Here is a 22,808-nt window from a genome sequence, read left to right as displayed (position 1 = left end):
CTGCATAAAGAACTGAGCGATCTCAAATGATGTGCCACGCTGCACTGCCTTGGTTTCCGCGTACCATGTGAGGTAGTCAGTCGCGACTATAATCCATTTGTTACCTGCCGATGACAGCGGAAATGGGCCCAGAAGATCGATGCCGACTTGGTCAAACGGCCTCCGAGGTGGATTAATAGGTTGGAGCAAACCCGCAGGCTTTAGAGGCGGCACTTTTCGACGTTGACACTCGCGGCAGCCTCTGATGTAGCGATGAACGGCGTCAGAAAGTTTAGGACAATAATAGGCTTCACGAACTTGAGCGAGTGTGCGTGTAAAGCCCAAGTGACCGGAGGTGGGCTCATCGTGGCAAGTAAAAAGAATATCGGCGCGAAGGTCGGCCGGCACGACGAGAAGGTGCGCTCGGTCAACAGTGCTGGAGTTTTTCTCGAATAAAACGCCATTCCGAAGACTGAATACAGACAAGTTCCTTCCAAACTGGTGGGGGACGTCAGCAGCGCGACCCTCCAGGTGGTCAATGACAGATCGAAGGTAGGGGTCAGCTCACTGTCGGGTCATTATGTCTGAGGCATTCATTAGTCCAAGAAAACCTCTGTCGTCATCCGTGACGTTATCGACTAACCCGACGGGTGCCCGCGAGAGCATGTCAGCACCTTCGTGTTTTTGACCAGATTTGTACACAATGGCGTAATCAAATTCTTCGAGGCGAAAGCTTCATCGTGCTAGGCGCTCTGATGGGCCACGGAGATTGGCCAGCCAGCACAAAGAATGGTGGTCAGTAACGACTTTAAATGCGCGGCCATAGGGGTGAGGCCTAAATTTCATAGCTGCCCACACAACCGCGAGGCATTCCTTTTCCGTAGTGGAATAATTTGTATCAGCGCGGGAGAGCGTGCGGCTGGCATACGCAATGCCCTTTTCCATGCCAGATTGGTGTTGAACGTCGGTGTGGACTTCGGTGGCAGCGTCTTCAGCAAAGTGCACAAGATCAGGGGTAGTTTGCAGTCGTCTGCTCAGCTCCGCAAAAGCCTCCTGTTGCTCAGCGGCCCACACGAACTGTGTATCATCCCGAGTGAGGTGGGTCAAGGGTGCGGCTATCTTGGAAAAGTCGGTGATGAAGCGGCAGTAGTATGCACATGGACCCAGGAAACGTTTCCAACTCCTCTTCGAGGCAGGGATGGGAAAACTGGCGACAGTGGCAGTTTTGTCGGGGTCTGGCCTAACGCCTGCGGCACTCACAAGATGACCGAGAAACTTCAACTCTTTGTAGCCAAAGTGGCACTTCTTAGGCTTGAGCATCAAGTCAGCTGACCGGAGGGCATCTAATACTGCGTGCAGGCGTTCGAGGTGTTCTTCAAAGGTTTCAGAGAACACGACAGCGTCGTCGAGATAGACTAAGCAGATTTGCCATTTGAGGCCAGTGTCCATCATGCGCTGAAAAGTAGCCGGCACTGAACATAGGCCAAAAGACAGCACTTTGAACTCGTACAGTTCATCTGGGGTGACAAAAGCTGTTCTTTCACGGTCCCGCTCATCGATCTCAATCTGCCAGAACCCGCTCTTCAAGTCAATGGAGGAGAAGTACTGGGCGCGACAAAGCTTGTTGAGCGAATCGATACGGGGCAGCGGGTAGACGTCTTTTTTTAGTGATGGCATTCAACTTTCGATAACACAGAAGCGAAGGGTCCCATCCTTTTTCTTTACTAGCACGACGGGGGCTGACCACGGGCTGTTGAATGGTTGTATGACACCATCACAAAGCATCTCCTGAACTTGTGTTTGAATGGCTTCACGTTCCGTCGTTGAGATACGGTACGGCTGCTGGCGGATAGGGCGAGCGTCGTCAGGAGTAATGATGCGGTGCTTCACAAGAGGCGTTTGCCGTACTTTTGATGAGGATGCAAAACAAGTGCTGTACTCTAGTAGGAGGGCACGTAGCTCATGATTCTGTGTGTCCGAGAGATCCGGACTAATATCAAGATGGTCAAGTGGAGGGTGCACAGTGCTAACAGCCCCAAACGTAAAACATTCTGAAACATCCGCTAAGGAGTCAGCAAGCGCGATGGCAGTAGCACATGAAGATTCCGGGGTTCGTTGGTGAAGTTAGTCACCAGGAGCTCAGACCAGCCGTCGCAGAGGTGGATGAGGCTGCGCACTGTACTGATGCTGGGGGTGAGCAAAAGAGACTGGTTGCCTTCCGCGACCGCATGCCCGTCACGCAGTTTGTCGTAAGTAACAGTCACAAAAACACTGGCGCGTGGTGGAATCGAAACGCTCTCGACGGAAATTCGAAGGGCGGCGCAGCGTTGGCAATTTTTGGCGTCAGTATCAGCAGCTTTCTCGGCTCAAAATGTCACTGTGTGCTTCCGGAGATCGATTATAGCTCCATACTCCTGGAGAAAATCAACACCAAGGATAAAGTCACGGGAGCAGTCAGGTATAATGAGGCAGCTTGCAATGAACGTGGAGCTGCGAATTTGAACTCGTGCCGTGCACAGGCCACTAGGAGTTACGACATGTCCGCCAGTGGTGCGAATCTGCGTGCTAGACCATGGCGCCATTACTTTTTTAAGAAGCGCTGCTAGCTTCCCGCTTATAATCGAAAAATCAACACCAATGTCCACCAATACGCTAACCTTATGGCCGTCGAGAACCGCGGGTATGTCCAGCGAGAATTGATGTTCATGCGTAGGAATGTCGTCAGTGCCGTAAAATCGCGATTGCTCACAGGTCTCGTTGTCAGGGAGTCTTCATCACAGGAGTTCATTGTCTTTAGTTTTCCCGGCGGGGACTTGGCGACCGTCGCTGCGCCATCCCGGATGACCTGGGCTGCGGCGATGGTCAGCGTGGAAATGGGGAGCGTGACTGCCGCTGGGAAGTTGGCGCCATGCGCTGCTGAGCTAAGTAGTCTTCAATCTCATGGGGTCGTTGGCCTATTGGAGGGCGACGCATGCCGATGGGAAATCCATGAAGTCCAAGGTGTCGATAGGGGCACTGGCAATAGAGATGACCTGGTTCCCCACTATGGAAGCACAGGCGCTGGCGATTTGGGGCGTGCCACAGGTCCGCTTTCCGCTGGGGGGGGGGTCGTCAGTTGTCGACGAACAGCTCAGTGTGTGCAGAATACAGTGAGCCTTGATCGGATGGCTGTAATGGCGCCGAAGCAGGCGCAGGGTCGCACCATATCTGCATAAGTTGGACGTAGGTACTCTGTGGGGAAAGGTTGCGGATCAGCGGACGCTACTGAAGGCCTCAACGCTTGAAGCTCTTCGCGGACAATGCCAGCTACAGAGCCGACCATCGGCTGGGGACAGGGACTCCGGAACTATTGAGTGGAGGGGCAAATTTTGTCAAGTCATAATCGTTATTTCCAGGTAATTTTGATTTTATTTTATATTTTAATTTTGTTTATTGTTATTTTATCATTTTATCCTAATATTTTATTTAAATTTAGCCCCAAATTTACACTTTGTAAATTTAGTTTTATGCAATTTGAAAGCATGTTTTACCCCTAAAGATGAATGAGGCCATGAATTGTTCGCAAATACAGCCTTCTAAAACACTATCGCACTTCATATTTTCAAAATAATCGTTACTATACTCACTCAAAATTACCAACATGATTCAAGTTCAAGCAATCAAAAAGCTGGTTTAAGAGAATACATAACTTTAGGGAGCCAACAAAAGGTTGTTTAAGGCTCCCAACAACTTGCCTTCAGATTCTTTGCGAGAAGAAATTATGTTGGCTCAAGGGTGCCCTATTCTTGCAATCTGTCAATTTTCACGCCAGCGAACGAAATTTGGGCAAAGAAATGAAAAAGGGCCTTAATTTGGTAAGAAATATATATATATATATATATATATATATATAAAAACTTTAGTTCAAAAAAGTATACGTGCGAACAATATACACTTGAGTTAAGGAAGTTCACGCACGGCTTGTTTTAATCCCCTGGTTCTTGCTCATCAACTGTGGTCAGTGATTCAATACTTTTTTTTTTTTTTTTGAGAGTATTAATTTAGTTCACGTAAAGAAAAAGCTTTCAAAATGGTGGCAGTCCATGCTAGCTCATTTACAACACAGTCTACATTTTAACGTCCTAGAACTTGAGCACTCATAAAAGTGATTTTAGTGTGAGAAGTGGGAAGGGGGAGGGGGGGGGGGGGGGGCTGCCTTCTCGGATTAAAAGTTCGGAGGGGCGACCGCCCCCCCCCCCCCCCCCCCCCCCCCGGTTCCAGAGTCCTGGCTGGGGAGCACCGAAAAGCGTCTGGAGCTCTTCACGTACAACTGAGCCGATGATGTCGCTAGGTAGGTTTGGGGTAGCCCCAAAAGCCGAAACCAGCTCCACAACCGAAGCTGCGAGCACCGGCCTGTCGTAGGTGGTAGACCGCTGCTGGAGCACCCTCTCCATTACGACAGCTTCTGCAAGAAACTCGGCAACCGTTCTTGGTGGATTACGCACGAGGCCAGCAAAAAGTTGCTCTTTAATACCACGCATGAGGTGGCGCACCTTTTTTTCTTGGGTCATGGCCGTGTCAGAACGTCGGAAGAGCCGGGTCATGTCCTCCATATACATGGTCACAATCTCATTTGGCATCTGCATACGAGACTGTAGAGCCCTTTCTGCGCGTTCTCGCCGATCCGCGCTGGTATAGGTCTCACGAATGCATCGGCAGAACATGCGCCATGATGTTAGGGCGTCTTCTCGGTTCTCGTATTAACTACGAGCGCCTCTTCCAGGCTGAAGAAGACGTTTCGAAGCTTGGCAGCGTCGTCCCACTGATTAAACGAGGCGACCCATTCAAATTAGATGAGCCAGTCTTCGACGTCTTCGGTCTGACTGCTGTGGAAGGGCTGAGGCAGTTGTGCATTCTGCAGGGTGTAGTAACTTGGAGCTTGCATAGCAGGCCGAGAGGCGACTGCGGTGTTGAACTCCAATGGCCCGTGCTCAGGGAGCAGGCCTTGATTCCTCCGGCTAGTACGGTGCACAGGGGAGTCGACTGGCACAGGAGTTGAGTCCTGGGCGTGCGGTGGTGTACGGGACATGTACTGGGATCGAAACCTAGCGCCGACACCAAAATATGTCACGCACAATAGGGCAAGACGCGAACGACAGGGCTAAGCTGTAGGGGCAGGCGCAGTTCCGAACACAGCGTGCGAGCCGACTTCAGTGTCCTCTTCTTCCAGGCGCCACCTAAGAACATCAGGAACACCAGGTGGCAATATTAACTTAAAAAAGAATGAGGCTTGACAAAAAAAAAAAATACAGTTTGTTAAGTAGACCTCTAGACCTGCTAACAATGCCAAAATGATGCTCACAAATTACTTTACAACATGGTTTTTGTAAGGTACAGCATTTTTTGTGGGTCTCATGTCTTACCATTTATTGTGGAATTGTCCGTGAGCAAACAGAAAACTAGACCTTATTTTTTTGTTATACAAAAATGTTTCCGCAGTGTTGTTCTAGCACATCAAAGAACACCGGGCTGGGGCATGGTAACTGAATGGTAGCTTCAGCCAGAGAGCTGAAGCGTTGGCGGCTGGCATCTGGTCTGTTTTGATACGACATCTTCACGCGTCTGCCTTATGCATGGTTGCAAGGTGCGCTATGTTGTTCAATCGGATGGCAAATATGAAGGAGAGTGAAAACCCAAAATCATGGAGATCTCCAAATTGATATCACGGAGAACTCGTTTTTGTCTTTTGCTGTTACATGCAGAGAAGGTGGGGGATATTTTCTTATTTAAGCACCACCGCACTGCTTTTCATTGTTGACTTGTCTGGAGTTAGGTGGGCAGGCACCATGCCTGAGCAACCACGGAGGGGGTCTGTGGGGAGACCAGAAAGCTCGTCTACTGCAAATTGTTGCAAATGCCCTGTACATATTTCTTGTTTATAAATAGTGTGCCACTGATCCCTCTCAAGTTTCCATAAACCCAGAAGTCTGAAGAAAGAGGACAATGTGGAAGAAAAGAAACTAAATGTATGCGCGTAACCTTCACCGTTTTTTTTTTTTTTTTTTTCATGTGGGACTACAGCATTTCTTGCAAAACTTGAGTTGATTCCCTTGTGTCGACACACTTACCTTTCATGTGCAAATATTTCACAAAAAATAAAGAACAGTGAACAGTCATGAAAGAGCTGAGACTATCCTTGTCTGAAAACATTTGAATACAAAGCTTCATGTACATACAAAGTCCCCTAGTAAAATTCATTCCTCTAGGGAACGAATATCCCTTTCGGCTCTAGGTTTTTTATTTTGACGTTAGATTTTTTCCTGGGCGTTATTTTTATCTACTATATGGTCCAATAACCACGCAGCAAAAATTTATTGCTCAGGGTGCAAGTATTTATGCATTTAGAGACATGGTGTCAAAATAGGACATCAGGGCTCAATGGGTGTAAAATGCGAAAGGAGCCGCTTTAGTTACCAGAAGTGAAAATGTAGGAGAGAATGAAATTATGCTCAATTTTGAAGTTAGGAGCAATCATGAAGCAATTTATCTACTTTAGTTTTCTGTAGTTTGCTATTTTTAACAAATTCATAGTAATACATGGGCTGCAAACGATTGTTTTATCCATAGCCCAAGAAAGCGCCAAGTCTGTTGGCAAAAAAAGAAGAAAAACATATATGCGAGTGCATTGTATTCGTGTCGCTAAAATAGCAACACGCACTGAGTTGTTCCTAGCCTAGAGGTCACGCACGGTGATGCACCGGCTGTTGTCTACATGCCACTAGCTTCCCCACGCTCCCTAGCGGTGTCCACAGGAACAAACAAATGGAAAAAATTTTCAGTAAAAGCTTAACTTCAAGAGCGAATCTCTTCTCACTGTTATTTCTCATGTTCCTGTTGACCAATATTACAATTGCCAGTGCATGGCTTGATTCCATAATTCGTGCTCTCTGATAGAAAAAATTTCAATATCATTTTTTTAAAAGCAGCTATACCAATTAGTCTGGCTGCCGCAAATAATAATTAATGTCAGGATTCACAAAGACTGATTAATACAGATATATCTTCAAAAAAAAAAAGAAACCGAGGAAGCCCTCTAAAAATAATCCCTAGCATCACTCAATGGCCCCCACTGACAACAGTTGAGCCCTGGTGGTGTCTAAATCGCACATGCACAAAACATGGTCTAAAGTCTAAAAATAATCCCTAGCATCACTCAATGGCCCCCACTGACAACAGTTGAGCCTTGGTGGTTTCAAAATCGCACATGTACAAAACATGGTCTAAAGAGACCTATACTTATTCAATTGTATTTAAAATCTGGATACAAGCTTATAAATGTATTTAGCAAAAGATTTAAAAATATCAGTGCAAAATATGTAATGGCTAATGAGATATATATTTACCAATTTGCTATACTGTTGTGTCATTAGTAATGGCTCACCCCATCGCTTCTTCCTCTTCACACCGCACAGGTTCGCATAAACGAGACAATAGTAACACCGATAAAAACAGGGATCCGGAAGGTATTATGACAGTAATTTACAATAGTTTTTCGGGTATTCCTGATGCACTAATGGAACATTTGTGTAGAGGTGTCAAGTAACGACACCAGGGCCAAAAGGGATATCATGAAGTTTACAGCACTGCATGTGGCCAAAGCACAAACTGTCCCCGAGAATGTGAATGCACTCCAGCTACCTGAGCACAGTGAATAAACACCAAAGAACTTACATCGAGAACAGCATTGTGTAGCATTTCACTGCCAGCACGGTTAATGAGAAGCTCCGAGTGCTGACGTGCAGTGGCATCATTGGACAAATATTGATGACTTTGCTTGCCTCCCAGAATGACTAAAGTGACAAGAAAAATGCAAAAATTTGTGAAAACAAAATGCAGACTCCTTGACTGAAAACAGCCTCGATGAAGAAAGATGTAGCAACAAACATTTGATATTTCGTAGTGCACAAGCAACTACAGTCGAACCCGGATATTTCGAATTTTGGTTATATCGAACTCGCGGAATATCCTCCTAGAAAATCCCATGTAAAAGTATAGGAAAGCTGCATCGTATATCGAACTCGATTTCACCGGTCGTTCGATATATCGAACTCCGCACCACGCATTGGACAGTGCACCTCCCCTAAAGACGATCACATCACCTCGGCCGTTTGCCGCGTGACGTTTTCAAGCCACGTGCAGAGGGAATGAGAGGACACAGCTCGGCGACGACTGGTCTAGGGCAGCGCCGTGCCCTTCCCCCAAAGGCACACGCGCATCTGCGGTGATCGCAGCCGCGCTAGCACATGACGTTTGCTAGTCGTGTGTGTGAAGGAACGAGAGGGAACCAATGCAGCCGTGGTGTTCGGGAGGAGGAAAAACGCGATAGAGCGAAGCGCAAGGGTGTGCCCGCACTTCTGCTGAGCTTTATCTCTCCCCTTCCTCTCTCTTTCCCCGGTCTCTGCAGTAGCACGCACTACGCATGCGCGGACAGGCCAGCTCAGTCCGTAGCAGACGCTTCTCCAGTGTGTGTTGTGAACGCTCTGCGCGTGGCAGCTGGCGTGCAATGAGCGTCTCGTGTCGTCGTGCTTAACTGACCATATCCTACGCAATAAAGTTGTTTCATTCATGAACGTGCGTAAGCTACGGCGGTCGCGAACGCTAAAAAATGGCAGATCTATTTTTTGTTTTTTTTTTGCGAGAGTCGTTTATTCTTGTCGTCGGGCTGATCGTATGCGATAGCAGCTGCAGAGGTTAAGAAGCGGCAAGTTTTTTTTCTTTTGCGAGAGTTCTTGTCGGGCTGAACGTGTGGCACTGCGTAAGCTATGGCGGCTGCGGACGTTAAGAAGCGGCAGTATTTGTTTTTTTTTTTTGCGAGAGTCGTGCATTCTTGCATCTATGAATCAACGAAAGCACGCGGTCGGCTGCGGTCATGCCACTGGCTTTTAGCATTGTTCGCTCCAAACGGCATTTGCAGCTATCACGCTTGCCAATGATTTTGTAGCAATGGACTATACCCGCCCCACCCCAAGCGCGGCACGATAAATAGAACCAGGCTTGTGCAATCAAGCCATCAAGTGGGCACTCTGCCAAGTTCGCTCCCTGCCACCGCAGGATCTATGAAAAGTGTAGTGAAAAGATAAACACGTCCTGGCGATATCACTGCGCAGCATCTTGGCCCACTGCCAATAAATGAGCTGTGGATGCGACGGTCAAAACGGAGGAACGAGCCACCGAGCACTTTTTTTTTTTATATATATAAATTCTCGGGGGCAAAAATGGGGAATGGGTTCATTATGAGAGTGGGTTGACTGCGCGACAAATACCGTATCATTTTTCACGATCGCAAGTGGCGTCTCAAGCCGATTTCTGTATATCGAATTATTGATATATCGAACTATTTCGCGATTCCCTTCGAGTTTGATATAGCCAGGTTCGACTGTAGTTAATATCTTGGTAGAAATTAAGAAGAAACCGGACTCTGGCAGGATACATATAAAGTGCTGATAAATGATGGCCTGTTAGATTAACAGAACGAACACAAAGGAAAAATGCAGCCAAGGGTGCTGAAATCTTGGACGGGGAGATGAGATTAGCGATATGGTGGTCACGGCTGGAGTAAGACAAAACTATAAAATAAAAGACCAATGCTTTGCCCTGGAGTGTATATCCCTGCAGGGCATGTCCTTGCATTGCATGTCCCTGCATGTTGTCATAAAAGAATAAAGACACGAGGATGAACTATACTTTACAGCAAGAATTTCTGGTTGTTTCTCAGGATGAAAGAAGATTTGAAGAGCACGTCCAGTGCAGCTAATTAAAGTGCAACAATAATTTAACGTTGGTCTATTTCTCTATGATAAAAGATGCGACATAATTTTTAAGCTGATGAGCTTCTTCAATGCTCCCCAAAACACTGCAGAGAAGCAATTTAGAGTTCTGAGTATTTTCAATTACACTACTTCTAAAAAATGAAATTCGCAGTTAAAGCTCCAGTAGCACACCATCCTAGACTGTGTAGTTGAAATATGGCATATGTTCGAATAGCACTGAGTGACTCTTCTGTTGACAAGCGAGGAACAAAAATGTTATGGCTTACAAGCAGTCATAGAGTAGAGTGACAGTTCATTCCAGATGACACTTCGAGCCTTTTGGGCTAGTGCTGTCTTTTCAAGACAAAACTTTTCATCATACCAGCGTCCGCACTGGCCACTCACAAAGGAGTCATAGGAGACATCTGCTGCCATGGCAACCAGTAGATCAAAAAACAGTGACATCTAAAGGAGGCAATACAGTATAGCAAGTTGAGGTTGAGTTGCAATGTGATGCAGTTTTCACATGTAGCCAACAACTTTTGAAGCTACCGCACAGTGACAACCAGACAGCAGAACCATAATAATCACAGTGAACAGAACATGGCCATTTTCATTGGACTGAGCTTGTGAACCTATTGGAAATCCTGGGTTTCCTTCCAAGCTAAATTGAAAGTGAAGGATTTCCTTTATTAGTGAAGTCAATAAATTTGTCAACAAGTACTCTTTCATAACCAAAGCTGAAAATGATATAAAAAGCCTTCTCACAATATAAAAGAAAGTTATGAACTCAACCATGGCTTTGCTCAGCTGCCTATAAAATGCTTGAAAAAAAGCTTTGACAACACCCATAAAATGGTGCAATCAACACTGATAAAGGGGGTTATATAGATAAAAATTTCTGGAGTGGAAGTCCCCTATACCGGCCAGTGGGCTGGGGTGAAGCCAGCGGCGGCCACCTTGAGGGGGGCAAGAAAAGGCCTGTCAAGCGCTTGGGAGTGCTTTTCGCGGGCGTTGCCAGTGTGTTTCAAGTGCTCAAAAAATTTTTAAGTTCTATTGCAATGTTGTGGGTTACCAGCTGAGCCATACTGGACGTCTCCGAATCAATTTGAACCACCTGAATGTTCAATGATATCGACGATATCCGAATACTGAGGCGTTCGCTTTACTCAGTGCAAAAGTCGCCGCTCAACATCATTGTCAAACCTTTGAGTGAAGCCGTAGCAACGCTAGTATTGCATAGTTGTGTAGCTTAAGTCGAGTATAATAGCACTGCATTAATTGCAAGTCTTAATTAAACATGGTGAAATAATTAACTGCTAACGAGCTTTAAATTTTACACATCGAGTCATGTCGTTAGATATGTCGAGTGTAAGTGCACTGGCCAAATTTAATTTCTAATTATGCTAATTAGACAATTGTCCATAAATATTAAAATACATGCATTAGCTACGAGTCATATCATTGGATAGCTCATGCCGAGTACAAGTGCTCTAGACTAACTGCACATCTTAATTACCGCTAATTAGTCAATTGTGATTAAATCTGGAATGTATGCTATCCTTTAAAGTCATATATCGTGGTGTAGCTTATAGTGAGTACAGTTGTACTAAACTAATATTGCAATTAGCAGTAATTAGCGGTAAATAATTAAAAGATGCAGCTAGTCCAGTGCTGTTGGACTTGGCATAAGCTAGCCAATGATATACGACTTGCAGCTATAGCATGTATTTTAATATTTATTCACAATTATGCAATTAGCAGTATATAGCACAACTAGCGGTGAATAATTAAAACGTGCAGCTAGTCCAGCGCTGTTGGACTTGGCATAAGCTATCCAACGATATAAGACTTGCAGCTATAGAATGTATTTTAATATTTATTCACAACTGTGCAATTAGCAATAAATAATTAGTGCAATTAGCAGTGAATTAAAATGTGCAGCTAGTCCAGTGCTGTTGGACTTGACATAAGCTATCTTACTTGTAGCTATAGCATGTATTTTATTATTTAATCACAACTTTGCAATTAGCAGTAATTAGGACCAAGGAGGTTATATAATTAGGACCTAAAATTAGCCCAGTGCAGTTATACTTGACTTATGTTATCTAGCGACATATAACTTGATGTCACATAAAATCCACGTTTGAAAGCAGTTAATTCACTGTTTAATTAAGACTTGCAATTAATAAAGTGCTTTTTACTCAACATAAGTAACGCATCTATGCAATAATAGCATTGCTATCAGTGTCAAAGGTTTGACATTGGTGTTGAGCTGCGACTTTTGCACAGAGTAGAGCGAAGAACGCCGCAGTACTCGGATATCACCGATATCTTTAAAAATGCAGGTAGTTCAAATCGATTCGGAGACGTCCAGTATGGCTCACCTGATAGTCTACAGCATTGCACCGAAACCCAAAAATCATTTAAGCACTTGAAACACGCTGCCAACGCCGGCAAACACAGCTTCGGTTTATTTGTGAAACATTATCCCCGGTGAATTCACACGGTTAACACAGCCGAATGCGACGCACGAACCAACCATGATTTGCAAAATGCTACTAGTATGCTCAGGAACCATTCATGACACCATACACCAACATTAATCCAAGCGGCATTGCCATGCAGTAAAGAAACATCCGTAAACGGGTCACGCACTTGACTGCAGCTGCTGCCGTGAATGTGGCTGCCTGTATGCTTTGCCCCTCCCAAATTGGCGGCACGTTGGCGTCACTTTTTGGACGTCACCTCCACTCCAGAAGTCTTTATACATAATCTCCTTGAGCAGAATTATAGTGAACTAGAATATTGTCTTAGTGGCGCGAACGGAGAGGTGCAGGCGTGCTCCTTGGCGTAGAAACTACGAGATGGCGCCACTGCAACTTCTTTCAGCGGCTGCTTCAGACACTTGTGCGTGTTTCTCTTTGTCGTTGCCCCATTGTGGTGCATTTATGCTTCCTTAGTAAATAATCCTACATGCCGCTGCATTAACTAGCTTCAGTGTAATTATGTAAGCATGGTTTTCGTACCTTGGCTTTCTGAGCAGTTTAGCAGTGGTGTTGTCTGCTACCATGAAGAGGCGGTACGAAATGTTTGATTTGCTGCTGGATGTCAGTTATTATCATGCACCCCTCCGGCTAAATTTGTTTACCTGTGGACAATATTCTAATTCACTATATCTGCGCATATGGTGAACTATACAATTCATCTGTCCGTGCACCTACGCTCATGTACATATACGAATTTTTTTTATGAAACGGCTCAGCGGCAACGCATTTAATTCAGTTTCACCCAGGACTGAAAATATTCCCAACCCAATTTCCGGCCATTCTTACTTGCAGCGCGTGCGTGACGTTGGCAGGCTGGCAAATCCATATGGAGGCGAGCATTTTCTCTTTTTTTAAATTTTATAATGTAAAAAATTCGAAGTGGAACATTAAACCAAATCTTGGTTTCAAAGTAGCCAGGACCGTAGTGAGATTGGCGGTAGGGAAAAACAGTCAGACGTTCCACCAGTGACGAAGGACGAGGTCAAGAAAGCACTAGAAACTATGAAAAGGGGGAAATCAACTGGAGAGGATCAGATAACTACAGATTTGCTGAAGGACGGGGGGGATATCGTGCTAGAAAAACTGGCCACCCTGTATACGCAGTGCCTGGTGTCATCGACGGTACCGGAACCATGGAAGAATGCAAACATTATCCTCATTCACAAGAAAGGGGACTCTAAGGACCTTAAAAATTACAGACCAATCAGCCTACTGTCTGTTACGTATAAGGTATTTACTAAGGTAATCGCTAATAGAATCAGGACAACCTTAGACTGCAATCAAGCAAAGGATCAAGCAGGGTTTCGGAAACGGTACTCTACTATCGATCATATCCATACCATCAATCAGGTGATAGAAAAATGCTCGGAATATAACCAGCCCTTATACATAGCATTCATCGATTACGAAAAAGCATTTGACTCAGTTGAAACCTCGGCGGTGATGCAGGCATTGCGAAATCAGGGGGTAGACGAGCCGTACGTGAAAGTGCTGGAAGATATATATAGTGGCTGCACAGCAACCATAGTTATGCATAAAGAAAGTAACAAAATTCCTATAAAGAAAGGTGTTAGGCAAGGAGACACAATCTCTCCAGTACTATTCACGGCTTGTTTAGAGGAAGTATTAAGAGACTTGGAATGGGAGCAGTTAGGGATAAGGGTAGATGGAGAATACCTCAGTAATCTGCGATTTGCTGATGACATTGCCTTGCTAAGCAACTCGGGGGATGAACTGCAAATAATGATTGATGACCTAGACAGGAAAAGTAGAAAGGTAGGCTTGAAAATCAATATGCAGAACACTAAGGTAATGTTCAACAGCCTCGGGAACGAACAGCAGTTTGCATTAGGTAGCGAAATACTGGAAGTAGTGGACGAATATGTCTACTTAGGACAGGTAGTAACCGCAGATCCGGACCATGAAAAGGAAATAACAAGAAGAATAAGATTGGGATGGAGCACATTTGGCAAGCACTCGCAGATTATGACTAGCAGCTTACCGGTATCGCTCAAGAGGAAAGTATACAACAGTTGCATCTTGCCTGTACTCACCTATGGGGCTGAAACATGGAGGCTAACCAAGAGAGTTCTACTTAAGTTGAGAACAACCCAGAGGGCTATGGAACGAAAAATGGTAGGGGTAACATTAAGAGATAGAAAGCGTGCAGAGTGGGTCAGAGAAATAACTCAAGTTACCGACATTCTAGTAGAAATTAAGAAGAAGAAATGGACATGGGCAGGACATGTAGTGCGAAGAGAGGATAACCGATGGTCGCTTAGGGTAACAAACTGGATTCCAAGGGAAGGAAAGCGTAGCAGGGGGCGGCAGAAAGTTAGGTGAGCGGATGAGATTAAGAAGTTCGCAGGGGTCAAGTGGATGCAGCTTGCACAGAACCGGGTTAAGTGGAGAAATATGGGAGAGGCCTTCGCCCTGCAGTGGGTATAATCAGGCTGATGATGATGATGATGATGATGGTTTCAAAGCAGGTAGATTTCTGGTATAACAAGCTTAAATATGGTAATATGAAAGTTTCATGCATTGAAACAAGGACGGAGTTCTAGCCACCCTAACAATGCGCTTTGCAAATCTAAGTGCATCCACAAGCAGGCTGCGTCCGCAGGCCGCACTAGCCACACCGAAACGCAGAGTGACCGTCCGGAGCACGCGGTCCCAGAGCCGTTCCGACTGCCCTCAGCAGCACGGAGGCAGCGTTGCGAGGCCAGTAAAAGGTGCGGCAGTGCCCCTTGTGGGAGGCGAGCCGTTTTGCTTCAGCCGTTCCGCTGGCGCGCGCCTCCGTTTGCGCCACTAGATGAGTATTCTAGTTCACTATAAGTAGAAGGAACACTGGTTTAATGATAATGATGGTGATCACCACTTTTCAAATATATATGGCAATTGAGGACTAAATTTCAATGCACATAAAATTCACACACACGCACAAAAAAAAACTAACAAAGCTGACAACATCCCAACTCTTCACAATGCAACAAACATCAGCTATCTAAGCACAGTAAAAAAAAAAAAAAAAAAAATCAGCCTTTGTAGCATCCCCCCCCCCTTTCTATTTTGAATACACAGCTACTAATTACATAAAATACTAGGGTACTAGGTGCCATTCTGTTACCAGGTGTACGTGTCATAAGCATGCATGATGTAACAGACAAACTTATCAGCATAGTCAGACACTTTCAAAGTGAGCTAATGCCATGGCAAATCATAGGCACATGGAAAGGTCAGCCAAAGGGTGCAGCACAGCCATGTTTGCTGATTTTTTACCTCATGCCATTTGTGCTGAACTAAAGAGGTCAATGGAAGTGCACATTAATTTGCTACAGGCAATATCCAAAAGGACAGGCATGACATCGACAGTCACGACCCCTCCTCCTTCAAAGTGAGCATGTCTAATCTGATGAAGTAAGCATGAGGACTTCTGAAAGCTTTTTCAATGGCTGTCACTGGCGTTGGCAGAGCTACAGCCCAGATTTTCTTCCCTGCTGCCTACTTGGTCTGCAATTCAAATTGTAATGCTGAACTGAAACAAGACTAAGTTTCATTTATTATGGTTTCATCACTGATACAGTAGAACCTCGGTGATATGAATCTCACGGGGCCGCAAAAAAATTCGTATCATCCGAATATTCGTGTCATCAAAACGAAAGAAAAGTGTGCAGAAGCATGGCAAAGGCGGTCACGCAGATCTGTTTATGTCCAACAAGGTTTAGTAAGGTCGCACGGTCACAGCTCACCACTCACAGCACACACAGCGCGACAGGCAACTGCGACGTTGATGATGTGCGGGCCGCGTGTCTCCGTGAACTCTTCGCGGGGCATACAACACAACAAGAGATGGCAACGTGCCGGCCACATGGCGCCGCAGACTACCCGCGATGCATACAGCGCGACTAGTGGTTGCGAAGACTATGATGTGCGGCCTGTGCACGCCCACTGCGTGTGCTACTGACTACTACTCACGGCCACGCACTGCTGCAAATTTTGTGCAGTCTCAGTCCCCCTCCGCGTATTTCTCGCGCCACGTACAGCACGACAGGAGGTGGTGGCATACGGGCCGCATGGTGTCGCAAACTGATCATGAATCACGATTGCGACGCCGGCGATGTGCGGTCCGTGCGCACCTGCATCGTACGCCGCCGTCAGCTAATGTGGTTGCAACACCTGCAGTTTGTCGGCCACGCTTCGCAGAAAGGTTTTCATGGCGGGAACCTGACATTCAATCGTAACGTCAGAGAGGCGCAGACCACGCGTCACCGCAAACTGCTCGCGATGTGTACATGCAGCGCGGCAGGCGATCACAGAGTCAACGATGTGTGGGCAGTGCGTTAGTGATCAAGGTTGCAGTCACGCGCTCGTATCATCCATAGTGGCGCGGAAGTGATCGGAATATCCGAAATTTGTAACATTGTACACAATGCGCTCCGGCCGGGGAATTTCGCAAATTCATATCATCCCAAAATTCATATCAACCGAATTCGTATCACCGAGATTTTACTGTATAAGAAAACACAAAAAAATGGAATGATTCTGCCTTTCTGGGACGACGCCACAAAGTTAACGAACATTATCTTTTACTTGACCAGAGTTACCAACCTGTGGTATCATAACCACGAAGCCGATATCACAAATTGGGACTCGTTCAAGGCGAACCTTACCCCCGTGTTTGGTTGCACTGTATAAGAAAACACAAAAAAATGGAATGATTCTGCCTTTCTGGCAGGTAGGCCTCCAGTGTTGTTCACAATAGTCCCAGTAGCTTTTGAGTACAAAACAGCATCCAATAAAATTTGACCTGACACAATTTACAATGTTGGTAACAAAAACAAGTGAAAAAGTTGAAGCCGCTGCTATCAGACAAGGCAAGACTACTACTAATAAATGAGAAGACTATACCTCTGGGCTTTACTGTAACCGTTTGCTAAATATACGAAATACAGCTAAGACTGCAATGTATGTGCTCACATCGAAGTTAAATTGTTTAGAATACCGAACTCTACAAGACTTGACAAAAAGCTATAACCTGTTTCCGCAGTTGTTTAGTGGTACTTCATTTTGATGCCTTTTTTGTAAGACTAGAAATTCAGTATTAGTAAAACAGGCAAACTGTAGGAAATTAATTCACTGCAGATGTGAAAAACTGTTGTAGAGTGCGTTAAATCTCGTTACAAGAGACACTGTTACAAGAGACACTCGGTTATAAGAGACACTTGAAAATTGTTTGATTGGTTTTCCTATGTCTGCCGTGTTAACAACATTGCATACAGGAGACATGGTTACAAGAGACACTCGGTTACTAAGGACAACTTTTTCAGGTCCCTGGAGTAAATTCTTCACTATTTAGAAGAGACAACCCAGGTGTGCTCATGCAATGCAGCTGAAGCTTGCCAACTCGTACATAATGCACTTCAGATTCCCTTAGCTAAATTCTGCTCCATATCAACATCCTTTTTATTGTATATGTCAGGAACTGAGAAGGAGTGCTTCCCAATGATTGGAAAGTCAAAACAACCCCGTTGTTTCAGCCACTGGCATCGCATTACTGTCACCTACGAAGCATATCAAAATAGATGAATGACATTCAGCATTTTCAACTCCTCGCTGTTTAAAATTTGATCACAAGGTGAAAGCTCAGAATCCTAATGTCTTTCTCTTTGCGGACAATGCTTCTTGCACCACTAAAGTTCTTGTGCTCAAAGCCACCAGTTATTTTTTCGCTCCAAACTCCGCACCCTACCTTCTACCAATAGACAAAGGCATTAAGCACTCAGTCAAGTTGCTGTACAATACAAGGTTTGTAGAACGTCTGTTGCTCGACAGGCAGCAAGACTGTACAATAGTAATTCATGCGAAGTTTGCTAAGTTTGCTGTTCAGATAATTTCAAGTGTCTGGAATGGCCTGAGAAGGGAAGCTGTGAGAAACCATTTCAGACAAGCAGGCTTTAAATGTGGTGACATGATGTAAGAGGGCCCATATATGAATACTGTGGCAAGCTTCCTTAAAGATAAAGCTTGGGAGAGCATCCAAGAGACTGCCGAGGTACCAGAATCTGAGGAATTCGTATTTGCAGATGTGAATCGTGTGTGCTCTCAAAGAGCTTACAGACTGTGCAATTCTCGCGCAAGTAAATGGCACATGGGCCATAGAGGATGACTACGAGGACATTTTAGAGGAAAAGTGTCAGCATCTGAGGATGACAAGCAAGTAAGAGTGCTTCAAAGGTATTAGAGCAACAGGAAGGCTTGCAAAGTGAAGTGCTTTACCTCCAGAATTTGGGAAGGAATACACTCTGCACTCACAAAATTACATACTAGTATGAATGAGTTCTTTAAACTTTCCTGAACAATTTCCTGTTAATGCGTGTAAATGCATTTATATATGCTGATGTGCAGTAAACTGATCAACACAGTGCTTTTAGAATTTTTGGTTACAAGAGACCTTGCTTACAAGAGATCTTTTTCGGGTCCCTTGAGTGTCTCTTGTAACAAGGTTTTACTGTATAAAAAAATTGTTGACTTATTATGTAGCTGACAAATAAATGAACAAGACAACTGTGATGTCATCCCTATTTCAGGTTATACACGTTCACTGCATAAATAAGCATGCTGTAGGAATGAAAAACAGCAGTGTCCGACCTGCATAGGCTCAGCTCCACTGTCTACCCCCATATATGTGCAACAATCCAATGGGGACATGGAATGTAGAGCCAGGAGGCTTTCAGCCAGATCGGCAGTAAAGAATACCATGCCAGATACCTGAAAAGCACATGCTCATTGAAATTCAAAACATAAATCTTCAAGAAAAAATATGCTCATAGCAAAACACCGTGAAATAGAATCCAGCACATTAACTCACCTAACACAATAACCAAACTTATACATCCCTGCAGGGTGCACTCTGCTATTACGGGTACAGTTGAGAATAAAACAAGATTAGCACAATGGTATCACCACAGTGATGAAAATTGTACACGCGGCTGGCGCGGCTCAGTTCTTTGCTAACACGAAAGACACTTTTGTTATCACTGTATTCATAACCAAAACATTGAGCTTTGTTATCTGCCACTCTGCCAAAACCAGTCATGAGTGCTGATCTTTTTTTTTTTTTTTTTTTCACTCACAGCTGTACATATATAACCATTAATTTAGCCACAAATGGTAACATGAAAGGAAATAAAAAAAAATTGCTAAAAAGAGCTACAGTTGTTTTCCTGGCACCGAACTAAAATGAGCACCTTCCGATTTGTAGAAATAACCTTTAGCGCCAAATATCATCTCATTTGACAAAAGAGGTTCTCGGCAAGTTAAGACAAAAGAGGAAGTTGTAAATTCAGGCAAATGCTTATGTTTAAGCACCCATTCATAATAAAAAAAAAAAAAGGCAGGGTTTCTAAAAAAGACGAGAATTGCGTTTCAGTATTTCCTGAAATATATGCCACAGAGAAAGAAGCTTCAAAGCTTTTGTGCACAACGCTTTGAGCTATATCTATAGGCATGTGACGTCATGAACATGGGTTTCAAGCCATCATTTTATATTCCACTGCTTTAGTCATTCATAACTAAGTGGTATTGTCATTTTTCATAGTTGTTCTAGTGCCAGATCTTATCAATCTTTATAGAGGAAAAATAAGCTCTTTCCCAAAAATAAATTGATGCCCCTTTTAATGCACTAGAATTCATAAAGATTAAAGGATCCTAATACATTTCCTTGAATAAAATAACGCTTTAAAACATCCTGGACCGCACATATAAGGACAGCTGTATTAAATCAACTTGATATTTCCAAACATTTTATTTCAACACATGCATGCAAAGCCGGAAGGTTTGAGTCACATCGAAAATTAGGTTTAGCTTCAATGTGCACAAAAAATGCAATTATACAGTTTAAGAAACGACACCCTTGCAAGAAGAATGCAACACCTGGTAAGAAATTGTCAAGTTGAAGCTGCAATGAGAAAACAAAACTTTGGAAAGCAAGCACTGATGGCCTGCCACTGTGGAGAGGTTGCAAAAACTTACAACAAGGACCGTGCCATCTGGACGAGTGTAGCTACGCAAGGCCTCTAGTGATCCACAATACAGGATCCTTGAAACAACATTCTGAAAGGATCACAATAAAGAAACTGTGATGCTGGAATATGACATGCGGCAGATGAAACTTGGCAGCAGCAAGATACTACCATGAAAATGTTTAATGTAATATTTTTTAATTTTTTTTATATATCATGTAAGTAAAAGCAGGTAATTGCAATACAACTGACTTTTACAGAGAGGTGCAGCAAGACAAGGTAAATTTTGCAAAAAACAAAAAACACAAACTGACCATTTAGGACCCCATATACAATCTATAAGAAATTGTTAGAAATTTAATCAAATAGCATATGCACGAATGAACTTACGTACAGAGGTCTGGTAGTTTAATTTCATACGATTGATGTACATTCAAATTCTTAACCTTTCAATATTTTACAACAAAACCACATTTAAATACAATTTAGTTGACAGACCCACATTTCATGGACACCTTAAAATTGTTTTCTGCCAGTCAACTCAGCTGTCCCTTGCCAACTGCAATGACTAGATACTGGCACTGCCAGGTCTGCTCACTCAATGCATCGCAATTCGCTAAAGCTACAAGAAGTCAACAGGCATTACGTCAGAATGATATGAACAAGTTTCAACAAGGTCCTTTTGAGGCCTCACTGAATATTACTGTCTTGGTCTGTGCTGTTACGAGTGCATGAATTGCAGACAGGAACTGCCACATCCATAACATGTTCTTGTCTGCACCTGTATCTGACGTGGTACCATTTCATCACTAGACAAAAAAATAAAAATAAAGTGAAAACTGGCTTGACTGCAGGATCGCTTCCTTCGTACAGCTGTCTTAGGCTGAGTGGTTACTGTCTCAAAACTGCTGTTAGTCAGTGAAACAAAACAGGTGCTACTTTTATACTTCACTAATGTGGCTTGCACTAAAAACTAAATGGTGTAATTTATCCCTGCTCCAAATCTGCAGCATTGGTCTCATTCTCTCTGGACTGACAATCACTTTGGCACATAAATTTGACAGTAAGTACAGTTCTCTAATAAACAGTCATGATATATGAATTTACCTATTCCACAATTCACTGCTACACACAACAGTTGTCACATTAAACAACTATCTCTCATACCTTTACCTAAACACGGGCAGTAGTGACTTCAAGATATGGAGGCCGAAAGAAACAAGCATCTGAGAATAAACAGCCAGTAACACATGGTACACTTGAGTCAAACTGCAAATGAATGCCAAAAACAACATGCTCTATTAGTAATGCTGGATTCTTTTGAATGTCACGGCAACCAGAAAATACTGTATACAAAACCGTAACCACAAAAGAATCATGTTTTCTGGGAGAAGCAGGGGCTCACAAAAGAGGTACACGAATCCAGTGCGGCATGGTCAGCACCATGACTACATAGAAAATATGGTTCTTTTCAACATGGCAATACACACAAGGCGGAAAATTAAAAAATAAACAAATGCAAGGAAAGAAAAACACCTGCAGTGTTCCCTTTTATAGCATTAACCATATAATCTCTAAGAGGACAATGAGGATGAACTGAAGTTGGTTTTTATTGCCCAATTGCCCCATTCTGATGACAAAAATGCTACTTTTACCGAAAATGGCCTTTATTGGCTGCTTTTCAGTCCTTTTCAGTCTTGGTGTCATGAGCTTCAATTCAGTGGCAAGGATATTTTTGTCTAATTTTTTTCGGCAATAAATGTGTCTTTCACTCCCAACTGACCCTTTCATTTTATGTGAAAAGGCAACTGAGAAAACAGCAGGTGCAAAAAAAAATATATATATATATCCTTTAATTTCATTTCACAACTGCTTGGCCTCAAATTTTCTTTTGTGAATTAAAAATATTTCAAATTACTTACATCACTGTTCACCATCACAGCACCATGACCTGTTGCATAAACAGGATCGCTTACAGAACAAAAGAGCAGACAATCTTTTACACGGCACCAGTCGACAGCTGCAGAAGAAAATGTATAACAACTGTATCACAAAATGCTGACAGTGCAAACCAGATTATTGCACGCTAAAACATTACCACATGGTGCATTATTTATGTGATTGTAAGAAAATAAAAAAAAGAGAAGGCTGGAAGGCTGTCCAACTACAGAAGAATTATATGAAAGGCTTTAGCATGACAATGTATTTTAACTACTGCAACAAAAATATTTTAGCCCAGTAGCATTAAAGGTCCAATTCAGCAGAAAAATAGCCTGAGCATGTTCAGGCATGATAGGAAAATTCGGATTGGTCGAGAGGGAGTGACACTGCCCATGGAGCTGCAGCACTGTCAAGTGATGGAAACATTATGCAAATTGCAATTGCAAGGCCGCAATATGAGTGAATGTCATTATGACCAATAACACTGAAAAGTAAATTATTCGTGCTTTGAAGAAAATTTTGTAATCAAG

At 43.8% G+C, this 22,808-nt stretch overlaps 1 protein-coding gene across 2 annotated transcripts in view; it reads right to left on the bottom strand.

The window, feature by feature from the left end:
* LOC146205900 (L-fucose kinase-like) overlaps positions 1 to 22,808 on the bottom strand; it is a 94,260-nt gene that overhangs the window by 63,055 nt on the left and 8,397 nt on the right. Inside the window, exons 6-10 of one of the 2 annotated variants that reach the window (XM_084590565.1) lie at positions 22,260 to 22,357; positions 20,348 to 20,428; positions 18,965 to 19,084; positions 10,055 to 10,232; positions 7,690 to 7,808 (exon numbers count right to left, since the gene is read on the bottom strand). In XM_084590565.1, coding sequence (XP_084446691.1) covers positions 7,690 to 7,808; positions 10,055 to 10,232; positions 18,965 to 19,084; positions 20,348 to 20,428; positions 22,260 to 22,357 — 596 coding nt within the window. The remainder of the gene's footprint in view (positions 1 to 7,689; positions 7,809 to 10,054; positions 10,233 to 18,964; positions 19,085 to 20,347; positions 20,429 to 22,259; positions 22,358 to 22,808) is intronic. The other variant, XM_084590566.1, reaches the window with a different exon arrangement.

The sequence above is a fragment of the Amblyomma maculatum genome, chromosome 1 (assembly GCF_055883805.1).
Source record: "Amblyomma maculatum isolate TAMU_Amacu chromosome 1, ASM5588380v1, whole genome shotgun sequence".
Lineage (NCBI taxonomy): Eukaryota > Metazoa > Arthropoda > Arachnida > Ixodida > Ixodidae > Amblyomma > Amblyomma maculatum.
The sequence above is the reverse complement of the archived record's forward strand: the minus strand, read 5'-3'. Positions and strand labels throughout refer to the sequence as shown.